Below are 19180 nucleotides of genomic sequence, written 5' to 3'. Positions count from 1 at the left end.
TCCTCTATGATAGAGTGTTGAAGTATTGGTCATCAGAATTTTCATTCTCGCAAACATGGGGTCGGACCAAGCGCCATCTTTTAAAAAAAGGTTCTATCATGTCAAAGTCAAGAATCCAGAGCTAGCCAGCTTGCGAAAACTAGGGCAGCGGATGGATCAAGTTCAACGTCAAGCTTTCAGCAAGGTATATGGGAAGATCTAGGACCTGACAATGATAGAAGTGTCCATTGAAGCCATCGCATCTCTCACTCAATACTATGACCAATCACTTAAACTTCACTTTTGGGGACTTTCAGTTAGCACCAACCATAGAGGAGTTTGAAGGGATCTTAGGATGCCCGCTAGGGGGAAGGAAGCCATACCTTTTTTCTGGATTCTATATTTCTATGGCAAGAATAGAAAAAGTGGTCAAGATCATGGAACAAGAGCTAGACTGAGTGAAGCAAAATAGTAATGGGTGGCAGGAATACCAAGGAAGCGCTTGGAGGAAAAGGCAGAAGCTCTGGCCAGCCAAGGAGAGTGGGCAACATTCATCGACGTATTAGCTCTGCTAGTGTTTGGGACAGTACTATTCTCGAATGTAGACAGGTTGGTGGATCTAGCGGCAATCGATGCCTTCCTTGCTTATCACCACAGAAGGGAAAGCCCAGTCATCGCTGTTTTGGCGAATACATATGATACATTTAACTTGAGATGTGATAAGAGTAGTGCAAAAATTGTCTGTTGTACGCTCGCTCTTTATGTATGGTTGGTATCCCATGTTTTTAATCATGAAGGTAGATCTGTTTGTCCCCTACAAGGTCATCGCATGTGCTCCGGAAAGGGAAAAGCAAATTGGGAAGAACTCTTGGCAGGCATGACGAGAGCGTCCATCAGTGGTTCCCATGGTGGAAAGAAGGAGAGGCATGAATGTTACGCTCATGTGAAGGATTCCTAAATATCCATTTGATAGGGACGAGGGGTTGTATTAATTATAATCCCGTGCTGGCCATAACACAGTTAGGCTACCCTATGAGAGGTGCCTGTCGGAGGAAATCATCGCGCCTTTCATCGCGCGAGGTTTCAATGAAGCAAATGCGAAGACACTCCAAAGGATCCGCAAAGCATGGAATAGAGTGGAAAGAAAAGATAAGGAGCTTAAGGGAAGTAGCAATGGCATCATAGGCGGCTATCGCAAATGGTTGAAGTCTAGAACGCAAGGGATAACTTGGCTCCTAAAGCTAAAAGGTTTGAGTGGTGAAGAGGTTGAAATTCCTGAGGAAAGTGAAGAAGTGCAAGCTTTGAAAGCCGAGCTCGAAAGAATGAGAGTGGTAAAAGAGAAGCTGAAGGTGGCGGTCACTAGGGTCAGGAAAGAATGATGAGCTGAAAGATATCAACATGACCACGACTGAAGCGCTAGAGCGAGAAACGAAAAAGGCTCGAAAAGAAGAGTGGAGTAGGAACAAGTTTTGAGGGGCTTTGTGGGGCACCAGTAAGGAGCTCAAACTTAGAAAGGTTGAGAGGGGAAAATCAAGGATGGAAAGCATGGTGTTAGAGGATAAATTGAAAATTTGTCAAAGGTCGAAGAGAAGTTTGACAGAGCAGTTGAACCAAACGAAAGAAAATATGTTGGCAATCATCGATCAATATAAAGAAAAGGTGGACCTAGCTGCTAGTCATGGGCAAATGCTGGAAGATGAACAGGCAAAGGTATCAGCTCTGCAAATTGAAAGGGAAGTGAGAGAGAGGGTGATAGAGTTATTGCACGGGGAAGCTATGAAATGGATGGATAGATTCGCTCTCACTCTGAATGAGAGTCAAGAGCTTCCAAGGTTGTTAGCCAGAGCTAAGGCAGTGGCTGACACGTACTCAGCTCCCGATGAAGTTCACGATCTTTTTGATTACTACCAACACATGGTTGAACTAATGATCCACATAATTAGGAATCGCTGAGGTGTTTGTGTTGTTTTTAATGAAAATGGGATTTGATTCGACCCTATGTTCTACTGAACGACCTGTGTGAATTCAATGCTTCGGAAACTTATCATCATCATGCATTCATATTTATTTAGTTGTTGCATTAGTCATTGCATTCTATTTTAACAGTCATTATCGTCATCAAAAAGTAATCATAGTAACCAAAAAGAATGAACACACTTTATGGCACCCTTACTGAACACGTGCCAAGGCTAGAATCATGAACGGGATAGAGGAAGTGCATGAACAAATGAAGGCTGACATGGAGGCCATGAAAGACAAAATGATCACCATGATGGAGGCTATGATGAGCATGAGGAAAATGATGGAGGTCAACGCAGCTGCAGTCGCCACTACAACTGTCACCACTGAGGTAGACCTGACTCACCCATCTGGTTTGAATCAAGTAAGTTGTTCAGTCCCGGATATGGTAGGTCAGGGAGGCGAAGCATTGGGAAGTACGGGTGGCCCCCATTTTGCATAGGTCTAGAGCAAGCATCCTTTCCCACCGTATGGCTTGCCTTCCAACTATCTACCACCTAATGCTATACATGTGCCTGAGGAGAATGTTGACCACTCCGCTCCTATACCCCTTGAGAGCGAACAACCTCAGTCTAGGCATGCACATGTTTCTCAACCCATGGGGGAGACACATGAAGTACCCCGAGACCACACTTTGGCCGACTTCGAGCCTTACCCCAGATATGCCACCGAGGGGCAAGCATTTGGTGGCATACCCCAGCCAAACATCTTGGGGGGCCCTCAATATCACCCACAACCGCAACTACAACCCTTACATTTTTCGATAGGAAGACTGCCTCCTGCCATGGTGGAAAGGGAAAAATTTGATTACATAGAAGAAAGACTGAGGGCCATTGAAGGAGGTGGAGACTACCCTTTAGCCGACATGGCAGAACTTTGCCTAGTACCCAACGTCATCATTCCTCCAAAGTTCAAGGTGTCAAACTTTGACAAATACAAGGGGACTACTTGCCCCGAGAACCACCTAAAGATGTACTGTCGAAAGATGGGGGCGTACATGAAGGATGAAAAGGTCTTGATGCATTTTTTTCAAGAGAGTTTGGTTGGGGCAACTATCACTTGGTACACTAATATGGAATATTTTTGGATCCGTTCTTGGGAAGACCTAATGGCTTCCTTCACCAGGAAATACCAATACAATTGCGACATGGCCTCGGATAGAATGTAGTTGCAGAACATGTGAAAAAGGGAGCATGAATCCTTCAAAGAATATGCCCAGAGGTGGAGGGATTTGGCGGCTCAAGTAGCACCCCAATGATGGAAAGAGAGATGATCACAATGATAGTAGACACTTTATCCATGTTCTACTATGAGAAGATGGTGGGATACATGCCCTCGAGTTATGCGGATCTGGTATTTGTGGGCGAAAGGATAGAAGTAGGCCTAAGAAGGGGCAAATTCGATTATGATGCTTCAACCAGTGTTGGAAATAGGAGGACTGGAATAGGTAGGGCAAAGAAAAAGGAGGGAGATGCCCATGCCGTAACCACAACACCCACATGGCCAAATTCCCAACAAACCCCTCACAACCCCATGTACCAATATCCCCCGCACCAATACAATTACTCGACCAATATCGGATCTCCCCCCTGCCTGGCGCCCATCCGACCGAGCATGCCCAATCAACCACAAAGGCCTCCTCAACATCACCCACAAAATCCTTTCCCCGCACAGCCTAGACCAAGTGTAAATCCCAACCCTAACATAAACACCAACCCAAGGAGGAACTTCCCAGAAAGGAAACCCGCAGAGTTCACCCCAATACCAATGTCGTATGCCGACTTGCTACCATCCTTGCTCAGCAACCAAATGGTTGTGGTGAGCCCAGGAAAAGTCTATCAACCTCCATTTCCCTAATGGTACAATCATAATGCCACATGCGCCTATCATGGCGGTGTCCCGAGGCACTCTATCGAGCAATGTGTAGCCTTTAAGCACAAGGTACAAAGCGTGATTGATGCTGGATGGCTGACATTTCAAGAGGATAGTCCAAATGTGAGGACTAATCCACTTACCAATCATGGAGGCTCGACGGTCAACGCAGTGGAAGAATGGAAGTCTCGAGAGTTGAAGCAGATACGAGATGTGTTGACTTCCAGTTGGTTCATATTGGAAGCATTGCACGAGGCCGGTATAATTAACCTTGATGGTAACAAAGGAGATCCATGCTTGATGCATCTAGGGGCGTCGCACGATGTGGAAACATGCCCGATAGTTGAGGAGTTGCTGCAGGGACTGATAAACAAGGGTCAAATTGAAATTTGCAGTGCAAAGAAGGAGGAATGGGAGGTATGCATGCAATCAGGTGACAGAAACCCAAGTAAGCCTAAGGCTTTGGTGATCTATTTCACCAGGGACGTCACCACTCAGATGCCCCGAGGTTTCCAACCCCCTATGGCAAAAACGCCAGCACCCTTCCCTTACAAGAGTGATAAGGCAGTACCATGGAAATATGGCGTATAGGGGCCCAAAGGAAGCAAAGCGCATCCATCATACATGTCAGGAATGGCATGCCGACTGCCTAAGATCACAAACATTTCTGGTACAAGTGACATGACTCGTAGTGGATGCATTTTCGCTCCTCCCGAACTGCTGGCAAGGTCGAAAGAAAAAGGGAAGGCAAAGGCAGATATAGGTGAGAGGGAGAAGACGGGCCGACCGCGAATGACGAGGCCCCTGTTGGAAAAATTACAGAGGAAGGAAATGACTTTAGCAAGAGGGAGATATCAGCTGAGGAGGTGACTGAATTTATGAGAATCATTCAACATAGTGAATTCAAAGTGATTGAGCAATTGAACAAAACTCCAGCCATGATCTCTCTAATAGGGTTGCTCATGAACTCCGAGCCTCATCGGGTGCTGTTGGTCAAAATTTTGAATGAAGCTCATGTAGCGCAAGACATATCAGTGGAGGGCTTCGGGGGAATAGTCAACAGCATCACTACCAACAAGGCTTTGCATGTGTCCGTCAAATTCATGGACCACATAGTGGCCAAAGTACTCACTAACAATGGTTCTTCCCTCAATGTCATGCCTAAAACTACATTGAATAATCTACCATTTGGCGTTTCACACATGAGGCCAAGCTCCATGGTGGTAAAGGCTTTCGATGGTAGTCGACGTGACGTGAGAGGAGAGATCGATCTCCCAATTCAAATTGGGCCACACATGTGCCATATAACTTTCCTAGTAATGGACATAAACCTTGCCTATAGTTGCCTACTAGGTCGGCCTTGAATTCATTTTGTTGGGGTGGTCCCGTCAATGTTGCACTAGAAATTGAAGTTTGTGGGGGAAGGACAACTGGTTATAGTGTCGGGTGAAGAAGATATACTAGTGAGTTGTCCATCCTCTACACCCTATATGGAAGTTGCGGAAGAGTCATTGGAAACATATTTTCAAGCACTAGAAATTGTGAACAATGCTTATGTGGAGGCTCCTCCGGTGCAACCACGTTTATCAGGTGCCTCCCTGATGGTGGCCTGAGTCATGTTAAGGGATGGGTATGAGCCTGAAATGGGTTTAGGCCAGAATGGTGATAGCACGACAAGCTTGGTGAAGTTCTTTGAAAACTATGGGAGGTTCGGTCTGGGTTACGAGCCAACACATGCCGATAAGAGAAGGGTCGCCTTAGAAAGGAAAGAAAGAAGCCTAGCCCATTTACAAGGGTGGAGACCACAGATGGAAAGGGTCCCTATCTGTGACATTAGCAAGAGCTTTGTTAGCGCAAGGTGGATGCATGAGAATCAGGTTGTTGTGCTAGATAAAGAAACCAACCAAGAGCAGCCAAGCTGGGTGCAGCCGTGCTCCCCGGGTTTCGAATTGAAGAATTGGCGAATCATGGAGCGACCCAAGATTTCGGTATGAAATCCAATGTAATCCAGTAGTTTGAACCCTATTGCTGGGCCTAGGCTTTAAGGTCTGCTTCTTTTATTGGGCATACCTTTTCTTTAAATGTTCCCGCAATTATAAATATACAACCCTTTGTTGATATGTTCCCTCTCGCACTTTCATCCATTTCATTCTTCTGCATATTTATTTTTGTTGCGATTAAATGATTTAACGCAGATCCAACAATGAGTCCTGTGAAAGTAGTGATACCGAGAACCCGGATGTTGATTTTAAGCAACTTGTAAATGAAGCCGAGGAGGAAGAAAATGAGGATTGGGAACTTCCCCCAGATTTGAGGAGAATGGTGGAGCAAGAAGAAAGGGAGGTGAAGCTGCACCGGGAAGAGACAGAGGTAGTGAATTTAGGCATTGGTGAAGAAAAAAAGAAGGTCAAGGTTGGCACTCATATGCCCGCGAACGTCCGAGATAAGTTAGTGACTCTGTTGGGAGACTACCAAGACATCTTCGCTTGGTCTTACCAGGATATGCCTGGTTTGAGCTCGGAAATCATCCAGCACTGTTGGATCGAGTGGCCTCAGAATAATTAAGAAGGGGGGGTTGAATTAATTATTCCTAAACCTTTACTAATTAAAAATTTACTCTTCTAAGGCTTTTACTTATGTTGTTAAGAGAATAAGAAGTAGAAGAGAAACTTAACCAAAAGTAAAAGCGGAAATTAAAATGCACAGCGGAAAGTAAAAGAGTAGGGAAGAAGGAGACAAGCACACAAGAGTTTTTATACTGGTTCGGCAACAACCCGTGCCTACATCCAGTCCCCAAGCGACCTGCGGTCCTTGAGATTTCTTTCAACCTTGTAAAAATCCTAATACAAGCAAAAATCCACAAGGGATGTACCTTCCCTTGTTCTCTTTGAACCTAGTGGATGTACCCTCCACTAGAACTGATCCACAAGAGATGTACCCTCTCTTGTTCTCAGTCAAACCCAAGTAGATGTACCCTCTACTTGTACCACAAAGGATGTACCCTCCAATGTGTTATGACAAATATCTCAGGCTGTTAAACCTTTGATACTTTGTGAATGGGGATACAAAAGAATTCTCAGGCGATTAGTCCTTTGAACACTTTTGTATTAGGGAAAGGGAAGAATCAAAAGAATTCTCAGACTGTGTCGTTTTGAATTCTTTGACAAGGGAGAAGGCAAACACAAAAGAATTCAGGCGGTTAGTCCTTTGTTCTTTTGGAAAAGGGAGAAGAGAGACACAAAAAGAATTCAGGCGGTTAGTTCTTGGCGAATTCTTTTTGGCAAAGGGAGAAGAGAATGAAAAGATGAATAGCACAAGTTTTCAAGGTTTAGAAAACCAGAAAACTTTAGAAAGCTTTTAGTACAATGAAGAAGAAGAAGTTCAAAGAGATTCAAGGCTTGTAAAGGATTGATTGAATAAGTGAAAAAGTGTATTGAAAAGCAAATCAAAGCCTTGCATTTATAGACTCTTCATGTCTGGCCAAGAGGACCATGTAGAAGAGTTATAACTTTGAGAAAAACTTAAAACCAATTTGAAAAAGTCAAAAACCATTTGAAGAGTTACATCTTTTGATTTATTCAGAAACGGTCACTGGTAATCGATTACCAAATCAGTGTAATTGATTACACAAGGCTTTTATGTGAAAGGACGTGACTCTTCACATTTGAATTTGAATTTCAACGTTCAAAGGCACTGGTAATCGATTACCAAAACATTGTAATCGATTACAGCTTTTTGAAATTAATTGGAACGTTGTAAATTCAATTTGAAAACTTTTTCAAAACAATTTTGCTACTAGTAATCGATTACAACAATCTGGTAATCGATTACCAGAGAGTAAAAACTCTTTGGTAAACATGTTTTGAGAAAAATCATGTGCTACTCAATTTTTTGAGAAAAAATTTTCATACTTATCTTGATTAAGCCTTCTCTTGATTCTTGAATCTTGAGTCTTGAATCTTGATCTTGATTCTTGAGATCTTGAACCTTGAATCTTGATTCTTGACTCTAAACTTTCTTCTTGAGTCTTGACTTCTTCTTGATTCTTATCTTGAACTCTTGAATTGTTCTTGATTCACTTGAGTTGTTCTTTGATTGATCTTTGAGCTTTTTGTCATCACCTTTGTCATCATCTTTTGTTATCATCATTGTTATCATCAAAACACCTTTGAATCACCTTTGATTCATCATGAAGCTTTGCTTCTACAAGCACAAGCTACTTTTGAATCCCGAGTGCTTCCCGGTAAAACAGAAATTAAGGAGAATGAAACCCGAGATGTCCCTAGAGATAAAGGAGGAAGTGAAGAAGCAATTCGACGCCAGTTTCTTGGCCGTTGCTCGGTACCCAAAATGGGTCGCTAATATCGTGTCGGTCCTGAAAAAGGATTGGAAGGTGCGAATGTGCATGGACTATCGGGATCTAAATCGAGCCAGTCTAATGGATAACTTTCCTTTACCATACATCGATGTTTTCATAAATAACACGACCAGTTTTGCCCTATTCTCTTTCATGGATGGGTTTTTGGGTTACAATCAGATAAAGATGGCACCAGAGGATATGGAAAAGACAACCTTCATCACTCTATGGGGAACCTTCTGCTACAAGGTGATGTCATTTGGGCTGAAGAACGCTGGGGCAACATACCAGCGGTCATGGTGGCGTTATTCCACAACATGATGCATAAAGAGATCGAGGTCTACGTGAATGACATGATCACCAAATCAAGAACGGAGGAGGAACACCTAGTCAATTTGCAAAAGTTGTTCGGGTGGCTGCGTAAATATAGGTTAAGGCTGAATCCTACAAAGTGTACGTTCAGGGTAAAATCCAAAATATTACTTGGCTTTGTCGTTAGCCAGAAAGGAATAGAGGTGGATCCAGACAAGGTAAAAGCAATTCTTGAGATGCCCAAGCCACGTACCGAGAAGCAGGTTCGGGGTTTCTTAGGAAGGTTGAAGTACATAGCGAGATTCATATCACAGTTAACTGCCACTTGCGAGCCTTTTTTCAGATTATTGCATAAAAATCAGTCTGTCCAATGGGACGATGATTGTCAAGTGGCGTTTGAAAGGATTAAACGGTCTTTAATGAATCCTCCTGTGCTCATGCCACCGGTGCCCGGAAGACCTATTATCCTATACATGACAGTATTAGATGAGTCGATGGGGTGTGTGTTGGGACAACACGATGAACCCGGAAAAAAGGGAACGGGCCATCTACTACTTGAGCAAGAAGTTCACAACATGCGAGATGAACTACTCGTTGCTAGAGAGGACGTGTTGTGCCTTGGCGTGGGCAGCTCACCATTTGAGGCAGTATATGTTGAATTACACTACTTGGTTGGTGTCTAGTGTCTAAAATGGATCCTGTTAAGTACATCTTCGAAAAGCCTGCTCTCATTGGGAAGATAGCTCGGTAGCAGGTTCTGCTGTCAGAATTCGATATTGTCTATGTCACTCAGAAGGCGATAAAGGGGAGCACTTTGGCAGATTATCTAGCTCAACAACCCATAAGCGATTATCTGTCTATGCATCCAGAATTCCCTGATGAGGATATTATGGCCTTGTTTGAAGAGGAGGTTGAAGAAGAGGACAAGGATAAGTGGGTTGTGTGGTTTGACGGTGTGTCTAATGCACTAGGCCATGGGATTGGGGCGGTGTTGGTTTCCCCGGACAAGCAATATATACCTTTCACAGTTAGGTTGTGTTTCGACTGCACAAACAATATAATAGAGTACGAGGCATATGCCCTAGGGATTCGAGCGGCGATTGACTTTAGGGTCAAGTTGGTCAAAGTATATGGGGACTCGACATTGGTCATTCATCAATTGAAAGGTGAATGGGAGACCAGAGACCACAAGTTGGTGCCTTACCAGGTTTACATCAGGAAATTGATGGAACTCTTTGATGACATATCATTTCATCATATTCCTAGAGATGAAAACCAGATGGCTGACGCCCTTACCACTCTATCGTCCATGTTCAAAGTGAGCCCACATGAAGATTTGCCATACATCAAATTCAGATGTCGTGTTGATCCTGCATATTGTTGTTTGATAGAACAGGAATAGGATGGTAAACCTTGGTGCTTCAATATCAAGCGATACATTAAGGATAAGGAATACCCACATGAGGCCTCTGACAACGACAAGAGGACATTATGGAGATTGGCAGCCAGTTTCCTCCTGAGTGGGAATGTCTTGTACAAAAGAAACCATGACATGGTGTTGCTTTAGTGTGTGGCTGTAAAAGAGGTTGAACAAATGCCAGTAGAGGTGCATGAGGGATCCTTTGGTACATATGCCAATGGACATGCCATGGCCTGAAAGATTTTGAGGGCAGGGTATTACTGGCTCACTATGGAGAACGATTGTTGGGTTCATGTGAGGAAATGCCATAAATCCTAGACCTTCGCTGATAATGTTAATGCTCTGCCTATACCATTGAACGTATTGGAAACACCATGGCCATTCTCAATGTAGGGCATAGACATGATCGGGGCCATCGAACCCAAGGCTTCAAACATGCATCACTTCATTTTAGTCGCCATTGATTACTTCACCAAATGGGTGGAAACAGCTTCATATGCTAGCATGAATAGAAATGTGGTGATTAGATTCATTAAGAAGGAGATAATTTGCAGATATGTGTGAGGACTTCAAAATCCATCATCGACAATGCCCCCAATTTAAACAACAAGATGATGAAGGAAATGTGTGAGGACTTCAAAATCCAACACCATAATTCCACGCCTTATAGGCCCAAGATGAATGGGGCAGTTGAGACTACCAATAAGAACATCATGAAGATCATTTAGAAGATGATCATATCATACAAGGATTGGCACGAGATGCTCCCCTTTGCACTGCATGGTTATCAGACTTTTGTATGCACATCTACTGGGCAACCCCATTCTCTTTGGTGTACGAGATGGAAGTTGTGCTCCCGTTTGAGGTGGAGATTCCTTCTTTAAGAATCCAAGCAGAGTCGGGATTGGAAGAAGCAAAGTGGGCCCAGGCACACTTTGACCAATTAAATCTTATCGAGGGTAAGAGATTGGCTGCCATGAGCCATGGGCGACTATATCAGAGCAGAGTGAAAAATGCTTTTGACAAAAGAGTGCACCTGCGTAAGTTCAATGAGGGGTCCTTGTTCTGAAGAAAGTATCACAGGTTCAAAAGGATCGCCGAGGTAAATGGGCCCCAAACTATGAAGGACCGTTTGTGGTGAAGAAGGCTTTCTTAGGAGGAGCGTTGCTGCTCATGAACATGGATGATGAAGAGATGCCTTCGCCTGTGAATTTCGACATCGTCAAGTGATATTACGCGTAATACTTAGGGCAATTGAAAGGCTTAATATTTGGACCTCCTCAAGGACTCATTAGGATCTCCACATTCTAAGTTTTTTGTAAAACGATAATTGCAGCATTAATCAATATGGATTAATGATTTGCATCTCTCCCTCTAGTGTTGTGTCCTTTGCACTTTTTTATTGTCGTTGGGCATGAACGTACACTCTTGTTTTTTGCTCACTCACACGACCGGTATTCCGGAGCCATTCGACATGTTCAGCATGGGTGTCTAAGCGTTAAGTAAAATTGAACACGACAACCAAAAGAGGAAATCTCGACACATTTTTAATTATTACGTTTAATGTTCAATCATAAACATGCATGCATCTATATCTTATTATCAAAGTATCTTGCAACGGGGTAAATGAATGAAGGATCTTTTTGGGTGATGGTCAACACCACAACAACTTGGGTAAAGACTAAGGACAAATGGAAAGGTGATACGAGCATCTCATAGCATTTTTTTTCACATTTGCAAGTTAACATTTTCTTTGTCAAAGCATTAGAGCAGGTGCCAACAGGTGCTAGGTCCACGATTAGATTTGCTCACAATTGAGGAAAGTAGTTAGGAAGGATGAGACGGTGAAGCCTCGACCATGACCCCGCATCCGACTAAAGACGTCCTAGGAGGCAACCTAGTATCTCTAAAACTTTGCTCTTTAATTTTATGTTTTTATGCTTTCCGTTGCGAGTTAGGATTGTTCTTTTTCTTGAATTATCTCATGAATTCGCCTAAATGTTTGTACATAATTATAAGGCTTAGAAGGGAAATATATATAATAATAATGATAACAAAAGAAACTTTGCAGAAAAATTTTGCAAAAAAATAAAAAAGGATGGGTGAAATCAGATTTCACCCCATCTTCCCCCATTCTGTTCAAAACTCACCAAAAGCTTAACAAGGACCCATGGGGCCTCCATTTTTGCAGCAACTTCAAGCTTTTTTCTCCACACTTGCCTCATTTATTTTTGCATTCCTTTCATCCCATTCAAGTTAGTGCCATCTCCATTTAATTTTACCCTTTCCTTGCGATATGTGGTTCTTTGATTGTTGCTTTCTTTGCATTGTTTGTGAGATGAGTTATGCATAAACCCATGACCAATTGCTTTGATTGATGGCTGTATTGGATGGCTCTAGGCCTATCTTTTCTTCTTTTACGAATTTGCATGTCATGCTGCTCCTTATCCCTTATTTATACATGTTTTAACATGCTCACACCAACTGTTTGATGAAATGTCACAATGGCTATTCTATGTGTTATTTTGAAACTTGAATGGGTAATGATCCTTACACATGTTCAGCCACTATTTTAGGTTGTTAAATTAAATGCCAAGGGTATGAACTAAGCTTGAAGTTTTGGACAATGCTTTAAATGCAAATACATGAGTCATATGAATGCTTAAAGTTGTTTGGATTGAATTGGCCTAATTGTTTGGTTAAACTTGTTGCACTAGGGTGGGTACATTGCACATGAATTGCTGTAGAATATCAAATTCTTTTTTTCAAAATAATAAACACTGAGTTGTGATTTTTATTAGTTGTATGGTAACACATACAATTCGTGAAAACCACACAAAATTGATTGACTTATTGGTTGCTATACTTGGGATAACTAAAATAATATGGTTATGTATTTCATGCAAAATATTTTTATGCTAAATTTTAGTTGGATGTGTCTTTGTAGGTGATAGCTCTAAAGAAGCTTTCTGCTAAAAGGGCTAGGAAGGCCACTGATGTGCCATCATTTTCTTCTATTTTCTAAACCCTTTTTGCACCATTTTAATTATTGATTGGTCTTAATTGTCAATTAATTAGGCAGTTTTATTATTTGGGCTCATTTAGCTAATTTGATGTTTTTAATCTAATTTCAGGAATTAATGAAACATTGGGCTTAATCCGGATTTTGGTTGTGGACTTGAAGAGGGCAAATAAAGCAGCGCTTACCTTAGTTAATTTCTAATTAGGAAATTTCGCAATTTTATTTTATGTTGTTCAGTGTTTATTTCGTTTTGGGCCAGAGTATTGTAATAGGGCCCAGTGACTTTGAGTGACTCTTTTTAAATAGCTGCCTTGGGATTCGTGCAAGGCATTCTATTCTGCTATGCTATTTTCATTATTCAGAGCTTTGGTTTTAGGTTTTCACGTTTTTCTGTGCCCTTGTTACAGTTTTCGTTCTTAATGCAAATTTCCGTTTTCTGCTTCTAATTACGAGTTCATTCTTGCTTCCTCTTCTACTTTCATTTACGTTTCTGTTCATTTACGTTCTTGTTCATTTACGTTTCTGCTTCATGTTTCATTTGCGTTTTCTGTTTGAATCCATGGAAGGCTAGATTTTCTGGTGTTGTTTCCTTTTGAGGACGAAGCCCAACTCTCTTTGAGGTTTCGTTTGTAATGTGGTTTCCTGACAGTTTTCCCTTCACCAGTTATCCCAATTTCGTGAATATTAATCAGTGCACGCTTCGTGTTCGATTAATTGCCTCTGAGCCTAACTTGCGTTCATGCTTAATGGATGAAGGGCTAACTGGTGTATGTGGTGCCTAATCACGTATTGAAAACCCTAAGTTGATTTTCGCTTAGTAAATTGAAATAGGGTTGGATTAAGTGGTTGACTGTTAGGGACGAATTCTCCATAACCCAGGATAAGCGAGTGGCTTCTGAATCAGAGGAAACAACCCGTTTTTAATATTAGTAGTTTCGTATTCCATTTTATTTATTCTGCTCTTTAATTACCAAACAACCAAACCCCCCCCCCATCGTTACTGTTACTGCAAATATATTATGAACATTTGGCTTGTCACTGCTCGTTGGGAAACGACCTAGGATCACTTCCTAGTTACTGCATTTTCATGTTTATTTGATTCGGGTACGGCCTCGATCAGCCACCGTAGGGGAGGGATCCAGTGCAGCCTCGCAAGCGAAGATTGAGTTTGGCAGACACTGTTTCTGAAGCGAGGAGCATCAGCGCTGTTTCAAAGCGATTAAGTATTGGTCTTTCCTCAAAGAAAGACAGGTCCAGCTAGCAGAAGGAGAGTTCATAGAATTCCAGGTGGAGGTTGCCAGGAGGCAGTGGACCCAGCTGACAAAGCCCATGGCTAAGTATGACCCTGAGATAGTCATGGAGTTCTATGCAAACGCCTGGCCCACTGAAAAAGGAGTCATGGATAAGCGTTCCAGATGATGCTTCTGCTCAGGAACGTCCTTCCCAGTGACCATAATTCTGATCTCTCGCTGCCTAAATGCCAATTGGTCTACGCTATCCTGACCCAAATCAGTGTTCATGTAGCACAACTTATCTCGGACGCCATCTACCAGTTTGTAGGTATTGCACCTCCGAGACACCCAGTGGACCCAGAGAAGTCCAACAGGGCACTGGGATTTCCAGCATTGATCACAGGCCTCTGCCAGTTCTACGGGGTACCGGTCACGCCCACAAAGCTGATCCGGACCCCCAATTAACAGGTCCTTCATTGAGAAGTACTACATGCCAAGGCAGGCACATCAGTTGGGGCAAGACCAGTAGCTGCAGCCGGTAGCAGACGCACCACTATCGCCTCCACATCAGCCACTATCCCTAGAGTCCACCTTAGCTCACATGCAGAGGATGGAGCTCCAGATGCACGCGTACATACAACATTTGGCTGACCAGCAGGCAGTAAACCATAGAGGCCAGGTGCAGTTGAACAATAGCTTCTATCAGTATACATGTACCAAAAGCGCTAGGACCCCATACTCCCAAGCAGTTCAAAGCCATTGTCGCATGGCCTGGGGACAGGCCTAATTTTCAGGGAGGTACAGGTCCCACAGAGGCTCAAGGAGATGAAGACGAAGCTGATGAGGATGGAGATATGGCAAATGTGATGGATTTCTTCCTTTAAGGAGATTGAGCCTCCCGACCAGAACCTTCTAAATTTGTGAACTTGTCTTTATCTTATTTATCGCTTTCAATACTTTGTTATGTTATTTCTTTGTGATGATTGTTTGAAACAAAAAAAAACTGAAGGAACTTACGCGTGGTTTCGTTTCTATTTTTGTGCGCCCTTTGATTTTTGATAGTGTAGTCTCGGATTACAACTTTGTCTAGGTTTCAAACTTTTTCTAAAACTAACATGCTTTTTTAAAAGAAACAATCACTAGTATTCTTCGAAAATTTTGCGGATCAAAACACAACGAAAAGGGTTTTTGAAAAAAAAAATGTGTATCTTGGGGGTGAAAATAATGAAGGACTTTCCCGAATACCAAATGGACTCGAATGTTTTGCATGAACTATGATAAAAGAATAATTGTTGAAACACTAATTTGATCTGAAAGTGGAAACATACCCTAAGCCTTAGTGATTGTGTAACCACAAATTTTATATTGAGTGTCCGCAGGATATGCTCAACGATTGATTTTGCATGAATTTCTAGTTGTCATAACATATGATTCATGGAAGTGATCTAGGCATTCCTTCTTTCTAAGCCATTGGTCAAACAGTTGTCCCAGTATACATTATTTTCTGCTATTTGCAAGCCTTTTAAGCCATACATTTTATTTTTACTAGAACCCTGACCTAGGATGAAAGTTTCCTACCTTACCCTGGGATAAGAGAGTAGGGGTATCTTCCAAGGGAGATTTCTATCATCTTTTGGTTAGTCATGGATTTTTGAAGGAAGTTAAATGTTCATAAAAATAAGAAGAAAGGAAAACAAAAAAAAAAACAAAGAAAAAAGAAAAAAAAAAGAAAAAAATCAATAAAAAATGGAGAACAGCAAAAGGAAAATAGAAAAGAGAAACAAGTTCTTTGGAACAAACAATGTTTGAACCATGTACAGAGTTGTTGTAAAGAGTAAAAAGGAAGGGAAACAATAGTAACTTAGTCAAGTGATCGCCCGTTTAAGTTACTAACCAAATCTTTATGCCTACTCTCCTACTCACACCAAAAAGAAGAAAGACCAGAGCAACTAAAGCCAAAATTTCCTACAAGTCTGACCTTAAAAAGTCCTATTGATCCATGTTGATTATGCACATTATCTTTGATTTGATGGGAAATGACTTGCAAAATCAATTTATGACGTATCTATGATCTGGAATTGAGATGAAACACTTGTGTGTGTGAGGTTTTATACACACTTGAGTGGTTTTCCTCTATTCAGTTGAACCCAACATTTCTTCTAATGCTCCCTTAGAAATGAAATGCAAAATGTCTTAATCTCATTATTGGTTATGAGAAACTCTATCTTTGCGCTTTCATTCCTCATTCGTTGCATTACTTTTGAAAAGAAAAATTTGTGTTCTTCTGATTGGTTTGGAGGTTTGTTTCTTTACCAAGTGTGTTTGCTTTTTTTAGCGAAAGCTTTCAAGACTTCAATGTCTTTTGTCTTTGCATTTGAAAGACTTCAATGTCTTTTGTCTTTACATTTCAAGACTTCAATGTCTTTTGTCTTTACATTTCAAAGACTTCAATGTCTTTCATCTTTACATTTCAAGACTTCATTGTCTTTTGTCTTTACATTTCAAAGACTTCAATGTCTTTACATTTCAAGACCTCAATGTCTTTTGTCTTTACATTTTAGGACTTCAATGTCTTTTGCCTTTACATTTCAAGACTTCAATGTCTTTTGTCTTTACATTTCAAGACTTCAATGTCTTTTGTCTTTACATTACAAGACTTCAATGTCTTCTGTCTTTCACATTTTTCAAGACTTCAATGTCTTCAGCCTTTTACATTTAAAGATTTCAATGTCTTTAGTCTTTCCATTTACAAGACTTCAATGTCTTCAATCTTTTACATTTAGAAGACTTCAATGTCTTCAATCTTTTAAATTTCAAGACTTCAATGTCTTTAGTCTTTACATTTACAAGACTTCAATGTCTTCAATCTTTTACATTTCAAGACTTCAATATCTTCTGTCTTTTACATTCCCAAAGACTTCAATGTCTCCTATTTTGTTGTGCAAGACTACAAAGTCTTTTGCTTAATACTTTTGATACTTCCATGTCGATATCCGTTTGTTCTTTTTACAGGTTTCACCTCCTTGGTTTTTGCTAGTTCCCGGTCGGATAGCAAGATCGCTCGAATGAAATTAGTGTCCTTATCTTTACTTACCTTTTCATTTTCAATAAAAGATAAGTAAAGAGGGGCAACTGTCAGACCCTAATTTCATTCGGGGACTATAATTCACTGATGTTTTCATTCTCGCTAGCCAAACAGCTTTGTTCGACACCAGTTACTGCACAAAACAAAAGATCGTTCAGTGTTTTGATCAAGACTGCGAAAGATACCAAAAAAGGAGGGCAAAAGGGTTTTTTCCTTGAGTTTCCTGGGCCATGTCTCGCCCAAGCTAGCCTCTAGCTCGCCTGGACCACCAAATGACTTTAGGGTGAAGGAACCAGCTTGCCTGGGCGAGCCAGTTACTTCAGGACTAAGCCTTATCTCGCCTGGGCAAGTTGCAAGTCCACCAAAATGACATTTTTCCTAAAAATAGGTGTGCTAGGGGGGCTGAGAAGGGGTTCCAACATTGAGAGTGAAGGAAGTTGATAGAAATAAGAGAGAAGAAGAAGAAAGAAGTGGAAATGAGGCTGAGGCACTATCAAATCGCGACTGTAATCAATCTCTACATTGTTCCTTGTTCGGTGTTCTTCGTGCGACCGTCGGTTAGTTTTGTTTTCAAGATTTGAATGTGATCTATGCACCCTTAGGGGTCCCCCTTGTTGTTTGTGCATATTCATCTCCTCCTTCTATCATCAGTAATATTATCTCTTTGTAAAGTTTAAACTAAATCGATCATTATCGCCGTAAAGTTGTCTTTTAAAGAGATTGAAAGTGAAAATCAACGCATAATTGAATTTCTCTCCATCAAAGTCACTTGAGATTGTTCAATGTCCAACACCTTAATGACTCCTTTTTGTTCTTGTTTAAAAGAATCTTTCAAAAGCATAGAAACCAATTCGACACACAAACTTTCTCAAACTAAAGAACCACGTAGATCTAAATTCCTCATTGCACTTGAGGATACGTAGGAGCAAGGGCATCCCCTAGTCGACCCCAAAAAAATAAAAAAATATATAAAATAGAAAAGTAAATAATTCTGAAGTCACGTTGTGCATACTCGATTAAAGGTTGTCATCCCTTGTGACGGGCGCGTGGGGTGTTATACCTTCCCCATGCGTAAACAACTCCCGAACCCTTATTTTCAAAATTCGCAGACCCCTTTTTGGTTTTTCTAATGTTTTCCTCGAATAAACGTTGGTGACGACTCCCACGTGTTCTCCTTTTTGGAAGACACACCTTTTTCTTATTGCCTCGCCTTACCGTCGAAGGGTAGTTTGCAACACCCTTGAAAAGGATTTGACCTCAAATCTAGAGGTTCTTGAAACTCTGGGCTACTTCCCTCACACCTGTAAAAAGAATAAAAACATATATATTAGTATTGTTTGGTATGTTGGAGTAAGGTAAGGTCTGAAAACCTATTTCTTGGGCATCTTCCCATGAGGGAACATGGTTCCTCACCAACTCAATGAGTAGTGCTACAAGTATAGAAAAATATGGGACAAACCTTTTGTAAAAGTTTGTTAAGTCATGGAAGCCCCAAATTTTCCTTATACTTGGTGGAGTGGGCCACTCAGGAATGACCTTTATTCTCTTAGGGTTCGTGGGAACCCCTTGATCATTATTTAAAAAATTAAGGAAAATAATGCAATAAAACATACCTTTTTCTGTATTTTCATGTTGATTATTCCTACCAAAAAGTATGACAAACCTAAGGTGTCCCATATGAGCACCTAAGTGTGTATTGAAACTAAAAATAAGAACAAACCTACCTAATGAGTCCCTATGAATGTGAATCATGAAGATGTTGGATGCATGGGTGATTTTACAAAAGAAGGTTGCACCACTCAACATATTCATCATACCACCTATCTTAGGGATTTGGTGCCTCATAATACCTATTTTGGGGCACCAACAAAGCACAAAGAGT

General features: G+C 41.3%; 1 protein-coding gene across 1 annotated transcript; it reads left to right on the top strand.

Moving 5' to 3' along the window:
- Positions 1 to 5486: 5486 nt before the first annotated feature.
- On the top strand, positions 5487 to 9941 carry LOC114384068. Its single transcript, XM_028343747.1, has 4 exons — positions 5487 to 5728; positions 6066 to 6379; positions 8408 to 9210; positions 9294 to 9941. The coding sequence occupies exons 1-4, from the start codon at positions 5487 to 5489 to the stop codon at positions 9939 to 9941; spliced, it is 2007 nt and encodes a 668-aa protein (XP_028199548.1).
- The last annotated feature ends 9239 nt before the right edge of the window (positions 9942 to 19180 follow it).

This window comes from Glycine soja, chromosome 14 (genome assembly GCF_004193775.1).
Source record: "Glycine soja cultivar W05 chromosome 14, ASM419377v2, whole genome shotgun sequence".
Classification (NCBI taxonomy): Eukaryota; Viridiplantae; Streptophyta; class Magnoliopsida; order Fabales; family Fabaceae; genus Glycine; species Glycine soja.
The sequence above is the reverse complement of the archived record's forward strand: the minus strand, read 5'-3'. Positions and strand labels throughout refer to the sequence as shown.